This window comes from Eulemur rufifrons, chromosome 19, assembly GCF_041146395.1.
Source record: "Eulemur rufifrons isolate Redbay chromosome 19, OSU_ERuf_1, whole genome shotgun sequence".
Taxonomy (NCBI): Eukaryota; Metazoa; Chordata; class Mammalia; order Primates; family Lemuridae; genus Eulemur; species Eulemur rufifrons.
In genome coordinates this window covers 61,419,913-61,432,743 of record NC_091001.1, presented here as the reverse complement: position 1 = coordinate 61,432,743, position 12,831 = coordinate 61,419,913, and the positions used below count along the sequence as shown (strand labels likewise).

At 44.0% G+C, this 12,831-nt stretch overlaps 1 protein-coding gene across 1 annotated transcript in view; it reads left to right on the top strand.

The window, feature by feature from the left end:
• Positions 1-11,847, top strand: part of ANTXR1 (ANTXR cell adhesion molecule 1) — a 220,168-nt gene extending 208,321 nt beyond the window's left edge. The window contains exon 18 of the mRNA XM_069494028.1: positions 11,513-11,847. Coding sequence (XP_069350129.1) covers positions 11,513-11,773 — 261 coding nt within the window. The 3' untranslated portion in view covers positions 11,774-11,847. The remainder of the gene's footprint in view (positions 1-11,512) is intronic.
• Positions 11,848-12,831: the final 984 nt, after the last annotated feature.

Genomic DNA, 12,831 nt, shown 5'->3' with positions numbered 1-12,831 from the left:
AGGCATCAAAGAACTGCACTTTTTAAAAACAGCATATCCAGGCCAGGCATGTTGGCTCACACCTGTAATCCTAGCACTCTGGGAGGCCAAGGCGGGAGGATCACTTGAGGTCAGGAGTTCGAGACCAGCCTGAGCAAGAGCAAGAGCCTGTCTCTAGTTTAAAAAAAGAAAAGAAAAGAAAAAACATGTCCAGAAAATTTTTGAGAGAATTCTCCATGCTTTTAATGAACAAGTAATTCTTATATTATTTCAGAAGTTTAGAACATATTAAAAGATGAAAATCTCCCCAATTTATTTTGTGAAGTTAACATAATCTTGATGGTAAGATAGCACACAACAAAAGAAAAATGGCCAAACTCACCTATGAAATTGGGTACAAAATTCCTAAATCAAAGATTAACAGTTCATTCCAGAACTTTTCAGAAATTTACTTCAGAAATGTGCACATAATTTTTATTAGAAAAAAATGTATAAAATTTATCACATCAGTAAATGAAAAAATATAGAAGGAATATGATGATCTTGATTGATACCAAAAAGATATTTGATAAATTTAAAAATATTACTTCTAAAGAGTATCAACTGGGACTAGGAAATTATTTCCTTAAAATGAATAAAAATATTGTTCTTATTTATATCAAAAGTTTTTTTTCTTAAAATTTTCTTGAGCTCTTAACAAACTAGGAATTTAAAATATTTTTAACACAAGTAAGGATATCTAAACTACTTTATGAAATATTAAAGGCATTCCTACTAAAGACTAGAATAAGATAAGGACACTTGATATCACTTCTGTTATTAGCAATATTTTGGACATTCTAACCTATGCAATAAGATAAGAAAAAGTAATGAGAGATAAATATTAGAAATCAAACTAAATTATATCAACAGAAAAACTATGAGAGTTCAGTAAAATATTTAGATACAAAGTAAATATACTAAGAATAGGATACTAAAATAGAGAAAGGTTAAACTTTAGCAACAATCAAAGAATTCTAGGGGCAGATGCAGTGACTCACCGCTGTAATCCTAGCACTCTGGGAGATCGAGGAGGGAGGATTGCTTGAGCTCAGGAGTTTAAGACCAGCCTGAGCAAGAGTGAGACTCTGTCTCTACTGAAAATAGAAAAATTAGCTGAGCTATGATGACACCACTGCACTCTAGCCAGGGGGACAAAGCAAAACTCTGTCTCAGAAAAAAAAAAAAAAAAAAGAATTCTAGTAATAAATTTCTTAAACCAAGCTGGACCTTATATAGAAAATCAAAATCTTTCATTGAATGTCCTATTTATGGATAAGAAAACAAAAATATAACAATTTATTTTCCCCAACTTAATTCATGAATTGTATAATTCTGAATAATCAATTGATTGGAAGAATGGACAGATGAGAATAGTGCAGATAATCTTGGAAAGAAAAAATAATGAAGGTATACTTATAATACCAATATTAAAATATATTGTGAAACTATAATAATTGAAACTCTGCTGCTAGAGATAGAGACAGAAACATCAGAAAAATGGAACAGGGATCCCAGAAACAAATGAAAGAAGAAGTGAGAATTTACTATATGATAAGGATGGCATTAAATCCATTGGAGGATGATAGATTACTTAACAAATGGTATGGGCACAATTGGGTAACCATTTCAAAAAAGATAAATTTGAACTTGCACCTCATACCTTATACCAAAATGTATTCCAAATGATAATAGTTAACATTTACTGAGTACTTTTATGTGTCACTGTTCAAAGTTATTATAGGGCTAATTATTTAATCCCATTTTACAGAAAAGGAAATGGAGAGAGATTAATTTATTTATCCAAGATAATAAAATGAGTTGCAGAACCAGACTTTGAATCCTGGTAGTTTGGCTATAGAGTCCACATTCTATAAATATGGAAAAATGAAACTATAAAATAAGTAGGAAAAAAAGAATAATGAAGACCTTTCTTATACATATGAAAAATAGACTATAAATTGTTACAATCTGCCACTGACATAAAAATGTTTAACTTCTGTACATCAAAAAAATGCCATAAGCAGAATTAAAAGGCAAATCACAAAACAAAACATAGCTTACACAACCAACATTTTATCACTGCTCTCTAAAGAGCTCTTACAAATCAAAAAGAAAAAAAAACAAAACTTCAGTAGAAAAATGGGAAAAGTATGTGAACAGGCAAGTCGTTAAAAGTGAAATACAGGCCGGGCGCGGTGGCTCACGCCTGTAATCCTAGCACTCTGGGAGGCCGAGGTGGGCGGATCGTTTGAGCTCAGGAGTTCGAGACCAGCCTGAGCAAGAGCGAGACCGCACCTCTACTAAAAATAGAAAGAAATTATATGGACAGCTAAATACATATATAGAAAAAATTAGCCAGGCATGGTGGCGCATGCCTGTAGTCCCAGCTACTCGGGAGGCTGAGACAGGAGGATCGCTTGAGCTCAGGAGTTTGAGGTTGCTGTGAGCTAGGCTGACGCCACGGCACTCACTCTAGCCTGGGCAACAGAGTGAGACTCTGTCTCAAAAAAAAAAAAAAAAAGTGAAATACAAAGGACTAATATATACAAAAAACTATTTCATCTCACAAGTAATAAAACAATGAACATGGAAACAATAATAGAATTCCTTCTGACAAATTAGCAAAATTCATAACTATAAAACTGTAATTAAAAGTGTAGGGAAATAGAAATTCTCACAAAATAGTATTAGGACTACAAATGAATGTCACTTTTTCTAGAAAACAATTTGACGGTGTATTACCAAAAACGGTTAAAATGTACATAAAGTTTGACCCAGCAATTTACCTCTAACAATTTATTCTAAAACAATTGATGAATGTATGAAAATATTTCTGGATGAGTAGTTATATCATAGCATTGTTTATAATAGAGACAAATTAGATAGACTCTTAATTCTTAACAACAAAGAATTTAATAACTGTTTTTGTTACACAATTATGTGATAGAAGATAATACAACTGTTGAAAATGGCAGGGGAGAAATGATCACAGCATATTATTTTAAAACTTTCATACAGATGATCCCCTTTTGTAAATATATGCAGCACTGTGTGTATGTGTGAGTGTGTGTTCTGAAAAGATAGGCACAAAATGTGAGCTCTGAGTGCTGTAATTTAACATTCCCTTCTCCCTTCCTCCTCCTCTTCATTCCTTTGTATATTCCTCAAATTTTCAACAAAGAAAACATAGAACTTTGTAATCAGATGACAAAGGGGGATTTTATTGTTAAATAAGTCATATCTCAATATTAATTCTTGACAAAACTTATGTTTACGTGTGACCCACTAAAGATAGGCCATTTTATTTCCACCCTTTCCTTCATTTTTCTGGTTTCCTCATGTTACCAAATATTTCCTTCATGCTTTCATCTTGCCCTCGTTTTGGCATCCAAAGACGTTATTATGTAGAGTGCGCCAGCATGTGTGTCAGCAAAATGAATCAAATAACTGAAAGAGTTGACCTTGGATCCTTTTCCATGAACAGCACATAAAAGGCCGGCTATTTAATGAGATTTATAGGCGAGGCAAGTTCGCAGTGGAGAAATGGAAGCCAGGAAGGATTGGAGCATCCACCCACAACACACCCTTCTCTCTGCCCTGGGCTCTAGCTTTGGGGAAGGGGAAGGAGCAAGACAGAAGTCTGGGCCATTTTGTGTCTGGGCCTGTGAAAAGAATGCTGTCAGAAGACAAGGGAGGGCCCATTTCAAATGATGGGCCAAAGCTGAAGTGTGGGATTGAAAGAAAGAAAAGGAAGTGGAGTAGCAGAGAGAGACGCAAAGGGAGCAGGGGCCCATTTGCGCTGAGGAACTTGGATATTATCCTGCAGAAGGTGGGGAGGCATTGAAGGGTTTCAGCAGAAAGGTAACTGTGAATGTGTCTGTGTACATACACATTGTTATATGTCCAGGTGTATATGCATGCATGCACATGTGCATACACATTTTTATTTATATATGTGTATGTGCATGTGTATAAATTTTATATGGAAACCGAAATATCAGTGTGAAAGGGAAAGGCTGAAGTCAGGAAGACCAGTTTACTCAGTGGCCAAGTTATAGAAAATGAGGGACAGTGATAGCGGGGAGGAGTGATTGGGTACGAAAGATCTTTAAAAAAATAGAATCAGGACTTTCTCAGCCTCTCCCTGACTGTGGCCAGTTCCCACTTACACTCTCTCTATTCAAAGGGTCAGTTCTAACCGACTGCCTGCCTGTCTCTCAGGGGCCATACCAGATTCCCAGGAAAGAGAATCTGACTGGCCTAGCTCAGCTTAGGTGTCCACCTCAGGTCCAATCAACCGCGGCCAAGGTCAGGATCACAGGTCACAAATATAGTTGCTGGGGTCCATCTGTTTGTGGCATCATTTGACTCCTGTCTGTATCCACCTTTGGATGATATTCTTCATGAAGGCAAGGACCTCAGCACTTGCTCAACACTGTGTGCAACACCTGGTGAGGTGTTCAGGTCACAGTCAGCATTCAAAAACCATTTGTCAGACGATGGATGCACAAATGAATTAACAAATGAAAAGAGTCATAGATGGTAGAAGGTGCTATAAAGTCATTCAATCCAGCCCTCCATCCATTCATTGTTCACGTGTCTAACTCGTCACTAGAGCACCAACTTCAGTAGGATTATATCAATGGCCTTCAAATACGCCAGTGAGCTTTTGTGGTCTACCCTGAGAGCCACCCCCCATTTACAAAAGTAATTTAAGTTAGAGACTATTGTCCGAATTCCAAACAACTGACTTCCAAGAAAACTTTGGAAACCTAATCCATGTGTAACTTGAGAAATACCTACAGTCCTCCAAACAAGACAACCAATGGGAGAAGTAGTCCAGAGAGAAAAGGTGTTTGTCAGAGGAAACTTGGTGTATACTTTTTCCATCTGATTATTTTAGTATTCTTCCTGTGAAATCCAATTTCCTTAGATGACCTCTGTTTATAGGAAACTATTTAATCTGTGGGAGCCGTAGCATATTTTTAACCATTCTGAAGGCCAGCTTCCTCTCCACTGAGCGTGCCTGGTGCCCAAACAGATGTTTCATAACACTCAACACATATGACCTCACCACTGGCAAGTCTTTTGCACACAATCAGCCTACACTGCTTCCTCCATCTCCGCTGTCATCCTAGAAACCCAAATTCAGAACTTGCAGGCAAGCTTGAATCCTTACTACAACAGAAGAACAGAAGGTGGCGCCTCCAATTTTGAATTTTTAATTTATTAATATTTTCAAAAATCTAATGACTAACCAGGAAATATGCAATGCAAAGAGTTAGCCAAAGTAATAGTATAAAATATGTGCAAAACTGGCTGCCCCAAGAGTCTTCAAAGTATCCAAGTGAAGAATTTCAAAGCAATTCAAATTTGGATGGAATCAAAATATTAGGGCTGGAAGGCCCTGGGATGTCATCTAGCTAATGCCACAGCTTTATTGTACAGGTGAAGAAGCTGAGGCCTGTAGAGAGAAAATGACTTGTCCCAGGTTTCCCAGCGAGTGCGTAGTGGCAGCACTGGATGTAGAGTTCTGCGTCCTGCCTCTGATCCACGCGGCGGACCACAGCCCCACACCACCAGCTCCTTTCTCCACACTCCTTGGACCATCCGTGTCTGCAGTTCAGTTGTGAGAAAAGCCAGAACCTGATCAACAAGGTCTTTCATCCTGACTATCCCATAATCATTGCAGAGTGTGTCACCTCCAGTTTGGGCAAAGGGTTTTGCTGAGGGACAGTTTCCTTTCATAATGCAAAAGTAACCCAAAAGGTATTTCTAAAGGTAACATGTTAACATTTCAAGAGTGGAAACCAAGGGGAACACATAGGATTCTTGCCATCCCCTCCTCAAAGGCCTAGATGTCAAAGAGGCTATGGGGAGGTGACTAAGGAACCCTGAAGTCATAGCCATGTTAATGGACCCTTGACCTTCCAAGAACCTAAGCTTGCAGGGAAAATCAGAGCTTTCTAAGAGGTTTTGCTCCACCTCAAAGACCCTCAGGTATGTGAGCAGTATTTGCTGAGTGCCAACTTAAACTTGAACCTGAGTTCTTTACAGCAGCACTAGGTTGAAGAGGAGAAGACCCTGATGTTTCCTCAGTGATGCTCACCAGCCAGCTGGGGGACAGTGTTTATAGTTGGAAACATTCAGAGAAGAACACCAGGTGGCATGTTATATTCTTTACTGAACAGTAATTTGGCGAGGGCTTAGGATAGGCCAGCCTGGACATCCTGGAAGAAAAGAGTAGGCAATTAATTGAAAGGTGTAAGCAAGGACCAGATCACAGAGGGCTGCACTTGCCACTGGAGGCGTCTGGATTTTATGTTAAAGGTAATAGGGAGTCATTGCAGAAGTGTGAGCCGGAGAGTGAACTGACCAGACATAGCTTCTGGAAGAATCTCTTGACAGCTGTGGTCAAGTGATACAATGTGTGATACTATCTACAAGTCCTTCAAGAAATTCGTTGCACTTTTAGTGTCCATTCAGGATAATACGGTAAAAAGAGGATGAGTTCCTGAGGTAAACAGAGCGAGGTTTTAATCCTACTCTGCCACTTACTGGCTGGGTTGTCTTGGGCAGGTTATTCAAGTAAGTCTGAGGCCTCGGCGTCTTTTCTGTACAATGAAAATAATGATACTTAGCTTATAGGGTTTTGATAATAAATAAAGAAGATGACATGCCTGGCCAATTCTAATAACCCGCCCACCACCGTTAGATACAGCCACGTCACAATGGCATTTTCAAGCCTAGGAGGAAAGCCGTCTAGCATCCTGCTAAGCCACCATTTAGCATGAGTTATTGCTGCATTTTCTTCTTAGAATTTAATCTGAGTTTTTTGTTGCTAATGTGCGAAAATATTTGGCATTCGTTCCTGTAAATGAGGAAGTCGAGGTAAACTGAGGTCAAAGCCAAATCTTGGACCTGAATCAAACCACCCGAAAACAATACTGTAGAAAATTAAACTGGGTTACAGAGAGACCAGTGTTATGCAGCGAGAGCTCCAATCGTCCTAGCAACCTTTTAACCAAACACTGGTGCAGATTTGTTGGCATACAGGACACTGAGAACATCTGGCCTTTCTATTATCCTCTCGCAAGCAAAAAATGATGTGTAAACTGATCTGTAGGCCAATTATATGGTCTAAGTGTTACTGTGTTTGTGTTGGCGCCTCTGGCTCCAGGTTTTAAGAACTTAATTTGTAGCCACACCCCTCTTATGAAGACCGTGGGTCTTACTGTAAATTACCCCAGGGATTTGTTTATGCTGAGTCCGTACCTTTTTTCAGGGAGATAAGTACATGTAAATACATCACCGATCGACTGTGTGCGCAGTGCACTGTGGGAGGTCCTGTAAGACGTGAGTTTCAGGAGTTACGTGGCAAAGGGAGGAGGGAGGAGGGGCCGTAAGGGAGCCAGCTCCGGGGGCTGCTTTGGTCAGATCCAACGCTACATTTTTTTCTATTTGCCAATTTTCTTATAGAAGCCAGGCGTGGAGTGTGGAAGCTCTAGTCTGCAGCTCACTCAGAAGGTGCTAAACTATTAATAGAAGTCTGAACCACAGCAGGGTCATTGTTGTGTCTGATCATCCGACAGCATCAGACTCTGCTCCATTTACCAAACACCACATGCCAGGCACAGTCCCAGTCCCTTCACAGCACTGCTTAGGGGAATCCTCATACTGTCTGTAAGTGCCGGGTGCTGCGATTACCCCACCCACGTCACACTGTGGGGGGTGAGGCAGAGGCTGTGTGCCTGCCCCCTCCCCTCTGGCTGCTTAACAAGAGCTCTGGGCTTTTGTGCTCAGCTCTCATGGGCTGGGGGTCTCTAGTGAACCGAGCCCTATGGCTCTGGAATAGGCAACCAGGGATGCACCCCTGGGGTCTTACTGCCCATAGGAAGGGGGGCTCCTTGCCTCTCCCCCACCCCGCCCTGCCCCCATTCCTCTGCTGCCCTGGACAAGAGGCCTGGTGGCAGCTGGAGGAGCTGACCTAGGGCGGTCTTCCTCCCCACCTCACTCCCACCTCCAGCCCTCTTTCATCCCATCTTCAGCTGACAGATGTGAGAGATCATCTTTTGTTCTGTGGATCTTCTCGGACCTTTTTGAAAACATGTGGGACTCCTGATATGGGTTATAAACAGACCTATTGGTAGAAGAAGGCTGGGAGCTTCTGATTTTATCTCTGGATAAAACAGCCTCTGGGTAAGAATAGTAAGAGTGACAACTGCAGGAAATAAGTAAATGGGCTTCTGCATTAATTAGCCTCCTCTTTTGCCCCAGCCCGTGGCCAGCTCTAGCCGAGATCTGAAGCCAGACGGGGACTTGACCGCCGGCACCAGCAGCTCATTCCCCAGGATCAGAATTTCCCTTCACCTTTAAAGGAGATGAGTCTCCTGGGCCCCCTGGTCTGACTTGGCATGTCTCGGAAGGAAGGGCAGCCTAGATAGCACAGTAAATCCCAACTCTGAGTTGTCCTCACAGGAATTCATCACAGATGGCAATCATTAGGGCCCTCACATCTTAAGGGGACGAGCTTTATCCAGAATCATAAATAAACTGTAACCAAGGCTTAGATTTATAAAGCTGTAAAAGAGAGCTGCTTGGACAACCGGGAATGGACGGTACTGGGTTACAAAATCAACGTAATGCCCGAAAGCCTGGACATGAGCTGGGAGTTCTGCAGCCAGAAGGTGGTAACTTGTTTGTGCAGTCAGTGGACCCCCAGTCAGAACCTGACAAGGTTAGCGCCTGGTTTAATCGCATGAAATGCAAGCTCAGAGAAACTGGCCTGCTGGCGTCTAAACATGGTGCTGTAGCTCCTAAACCAACTGCCGTCCAGCCAAGCTTGGCCCTTCCTTACCAAGATTCTCTCTGGCTAATGCAGTGTCTTGTGAGTGAATTTTCAGTTTATTGCTAATGTTACCCAAGCCCCTACTTTGTCCCAAGTGGCTTCAAATGACTCTGTTGACTGAGTCCCTCCCATGCAGAGCACCCCATGAGGCTTTGGGTTGGGGAGCAGCAAAGTGAAAAAGAAGGTCACAGCCTTCCAGAACTTTCTCATCTGGTCAAAAAGACAAGGCATTTACACATAAAGCCATCATGGATGCAGGCTGCAATGTGTGGTGTAGACTGTAACTGTTAGGGCGTGAGCCAGTGCACGGGGGTTTTGAGAAAGATTTCTCCAGGCAAAGGTTAGGATAGAAAGAAGTTTATCTACTTTTTCCTGGGCAGAAAAAGGACCAGCACAAAGGTTAAAAAGGAACGATGTGCTGGCCCCAAAAACCAGCTGTTCAGACTTTTTAAAGGGGGAGGTTGTAAAATAGCGGGGTACAGTTGAGCAGCTGCTATATCCTCTCCTCTCTTTCTTCTCCGCGGCAGGATGGTAGCAGAAGTGGCAGCAGGTCCAAGTCTAAGAATTGGGTCCCCCCATTTCCCTGGAGATGGGATTGTGACAGGATATGTGACTCTGTCCCTGAGATATGTCTGAGGCCCGAGGCTCACACCCCTGCTATTCACCAGGGAACTTTTAAGGCTAAAAAGCAATTTTAAGAGAAAGATTTATATCTCTTTTCCACCTGCCCAGCTCTTCTCAGGTGTTGTGCCAAACAGAACTCCCACGGGGTGCCTGTTAGTGAGAGAACTCACAGGATTGATCTTTAACTGTTTGGGAGGAAATTGTGGAATTAGGTATTTTCCTGTTATTTTTGCAAGGCCGCCCTTTCAGTAACTAGAGAACTCAAGGAAGCAAAGGGAAGTGGAGGCTGGAGTCATCAGGGGAGAATGTGTGGAGGAAAAGGGACTCGATTTCTGACTTAAAGGCTGAGTGGTGCTGGGCACAGGTGAGGGAAGGTTTCTGGGCCTCACTGGCCCCCACAAGCATGTGTCCCTGCTGTGACTCACCCTGAGCCAGGTCTCAACCAACACATCCTTGTATTTCTCTCTTGTCCTGGAGGATCCTTGAGTTCCACACCTCACCCTCTGCATTCCCCTTCAGGCCTTTCCCTAACAGGCCTGGAAAGGGAAATTCTAGGCTCTCTGGACACATCCCGTGCAGGCTGGGCATCCTTCCTGGAGCACAAGGCCAGGGGCAGCCACATGCCCCAGCCCCAGGCCCGGTGTGGCACTGTGTCCATAATTGGATTAAAATGAGCAGAAAGAGAAGGGAGGGGCAGCCCCAGAGAGGTGTGACCCTGCCCCGGCGTCCGAGGAGAGGGGCTCTACAGGTATCCAGGACATGCACGAGGGAGGACCCACGCTCTGGGCCCAGGCAAGGAGGGGAGGATCTTACAGGCACAGTGAAGGGGGTCATCCCCAGAAGGGGACCGTGGAGGGCAGGAGAGCCCCATCTCCCTTGCAGAGCCGAGTGTTGCATGGAGGCTCCTGAGTGCAGGCTGAGACCAGGGGTGTCTGCTGGGGGGCAGGGAAGGTGCGCCTGTGGCTCTGGAGAGCAGAAAGGAGGCGCCACCGGGGAGACAGGGCTCCTTGGGGCTGGCTTCAGACTCTGACTCTCAAGAGGCTGCTAGAGGGCTTCCAGGTGTCTGTTCTGCATGGCCATTTGAGTCCCCATGAAGGCTGGGGAAAAACAGAATTCAGGGTACATGCCTGCCTGGCGAAAAAGATCTCCACGTTATATTTCTTAAGAACCTAAGAGTGCCTGGACAGGTGCAGCAGCATCTAGAAGGAGAGGGAACCCCATAACCAGAACGAGGGCAGGATTAACTGTTTGTTATTTACTGGCGCTTCAGGGAAGGCAGGGTAGCTGTACTGGCTTTTTGGCATCAGTAAAGATAGCTGTCTCCCTCCCCGACTACCCAGCGCCGGCAGCTGACAGGGGGACAGGGGCTGAGGGGAAGCAAACCACCAGGGCCTCTGAACACCACCCTGCTTTGCCACATTCGTGACAACTCACATCACAGATTTTGAGTGACAATATAGGAAAATCACATGTTGTTAACATTCTGCCACTTCCAGGAGGATAACTGGAATGAATCGAAATCAGTTACTTTGGTTTATAAAATGTGGGGCACCTTTCTTCAGAAGGCAATGAAGCAGAGCAGGAAGAATAGTTCTGGCGTCTATTTTGGGTTAGAATCACCAACCCCACCTCTCCCACGTGGTCTGGCCTTAGGAAAGTGACTTAGCTTTTCTGAGCCTCGATTTCCTCATCTGTGAAATGGAACACTTGCTAATAATACCTGGCTGGCAAGGCTGTTGAGGAGGTTAAATTCGATGACCTTTGTACACAGCTTGACCCCATGTGTCCAATAAGGTCAATCCCCTTCTCCTCCTCCCCCTTGAGAGTGCTACAGACTCCAGGAAAAAATGAATTTTAACAAATTATTTTGCAGCACAGCCTAGGACAAGGAATCAGGAGCTAATCTGTTGCCAAGTTGTACTATATGTCAGTGGAGCGTCGTCACCAACGGTGTCTGTTTTCAAGCCGCCCACCTCAAGGCCACCTACTCACGTTGGCTTCTCTCTGATTCTCTCCTAGGGGCGTTGTATCAACTTTACCAGAGTCAAGAACAACCAGCCGGCCAAGTATCCCCTCAACAACGCCTACCACACCACCTCGCCGCCTCCTGCCCCCATCTACACCCCCCCACCCCCAGCTCCTCACTGCCCTCCCCCGCCCCCCAGCGCCCCCACCCCTCCCATCCCGTCCCCACCTTCAACCCTCCCCCCTCCGCCCCAGGCTCCACCTCCCAACAGGGCGCCACCCCCCTCCCGACCTCCTCCAAGGCCTTCTGTCTAGAACCCAAAGTTCCCGCTCTGGGCTCTCAGAAACTTCGGGGAGGAGGCTCCTCTGTGGTGTTAGAACAAGTCTTTCCAGTTAGAGGAGGTGAGTGGTGATAAATCCCACTGATGTTCACATGCTTTAAAAATTGGTTGGCAATGCCAATATGCCAACAATCGTGATCAGCAGAAAGAAATAGAAATTTTAAATTGCCTGAAAACAAATGATGAGGCAACTACAGTCACATTTATAGCCAGCCATCTATCACCTCTAGAAGGTTCCAGAGACAGTGAAACTGCCGAGATGCTCTCACCAGGATTATGTCTCATGGAAACCAGTAAGAAATTCATTTCTCTGAGAGTGAAATGCAGAGTTGGATAAGAAATAACATTGCTGGGGTTTTAATGCTGCCCTCCCGCCTCCACCACACCTCCACCCCTGCACCCTGGACCCTTGGCCTAAGAGCCAAGGAAGCTTCACCCCTGTGCCCAGGAAGGAGGAAATCTTTGCCTGCAACTTTGGAAAAGCTTGGGATCCCCAGAGTGGCAAGAAACTCAACAGGTAGCCAAAAGGATGTTCTCCTGGGATTTGCAGATGAATGAAAACATCTGCCTTCTTTTCCTTTCAAACTCTCCCAGTTTCCGAATGGGGAAGGGAGCAGGTGTTTACTGATGGAAAAGGTATGTTGCCATGTTGACGTGTAAGTGAAATCAGTTGTGTGCAATTGACAGGAGAGTATTAATGGGAGCATCGGACAGTTTCTAAAACCCACAGGCCATCAGCAGCTAGAGGTGACTGGCTTTGGCTAGACATGGTCCCCTAAATCAACAGACAATGGCATTGTCCAAGAGCAACCTGTTAATGATTCACATTAAAAATCAAAATTTGGCTTCAGTTTAAATCACTTAAGATATGAAGAAGTGATTGATCCTGTTTTCCAGAGACAGACATGAGTTGTTCTTCCCAAAATAGCATCATTAGCTCCTACCACACAATGTCACTGATTTGTTTTCTTTCTTGGTAGAGTTGTACACCAGAGACTTCTAGGTAGAGCTGAGTGAGAGACAGTGGTCCTG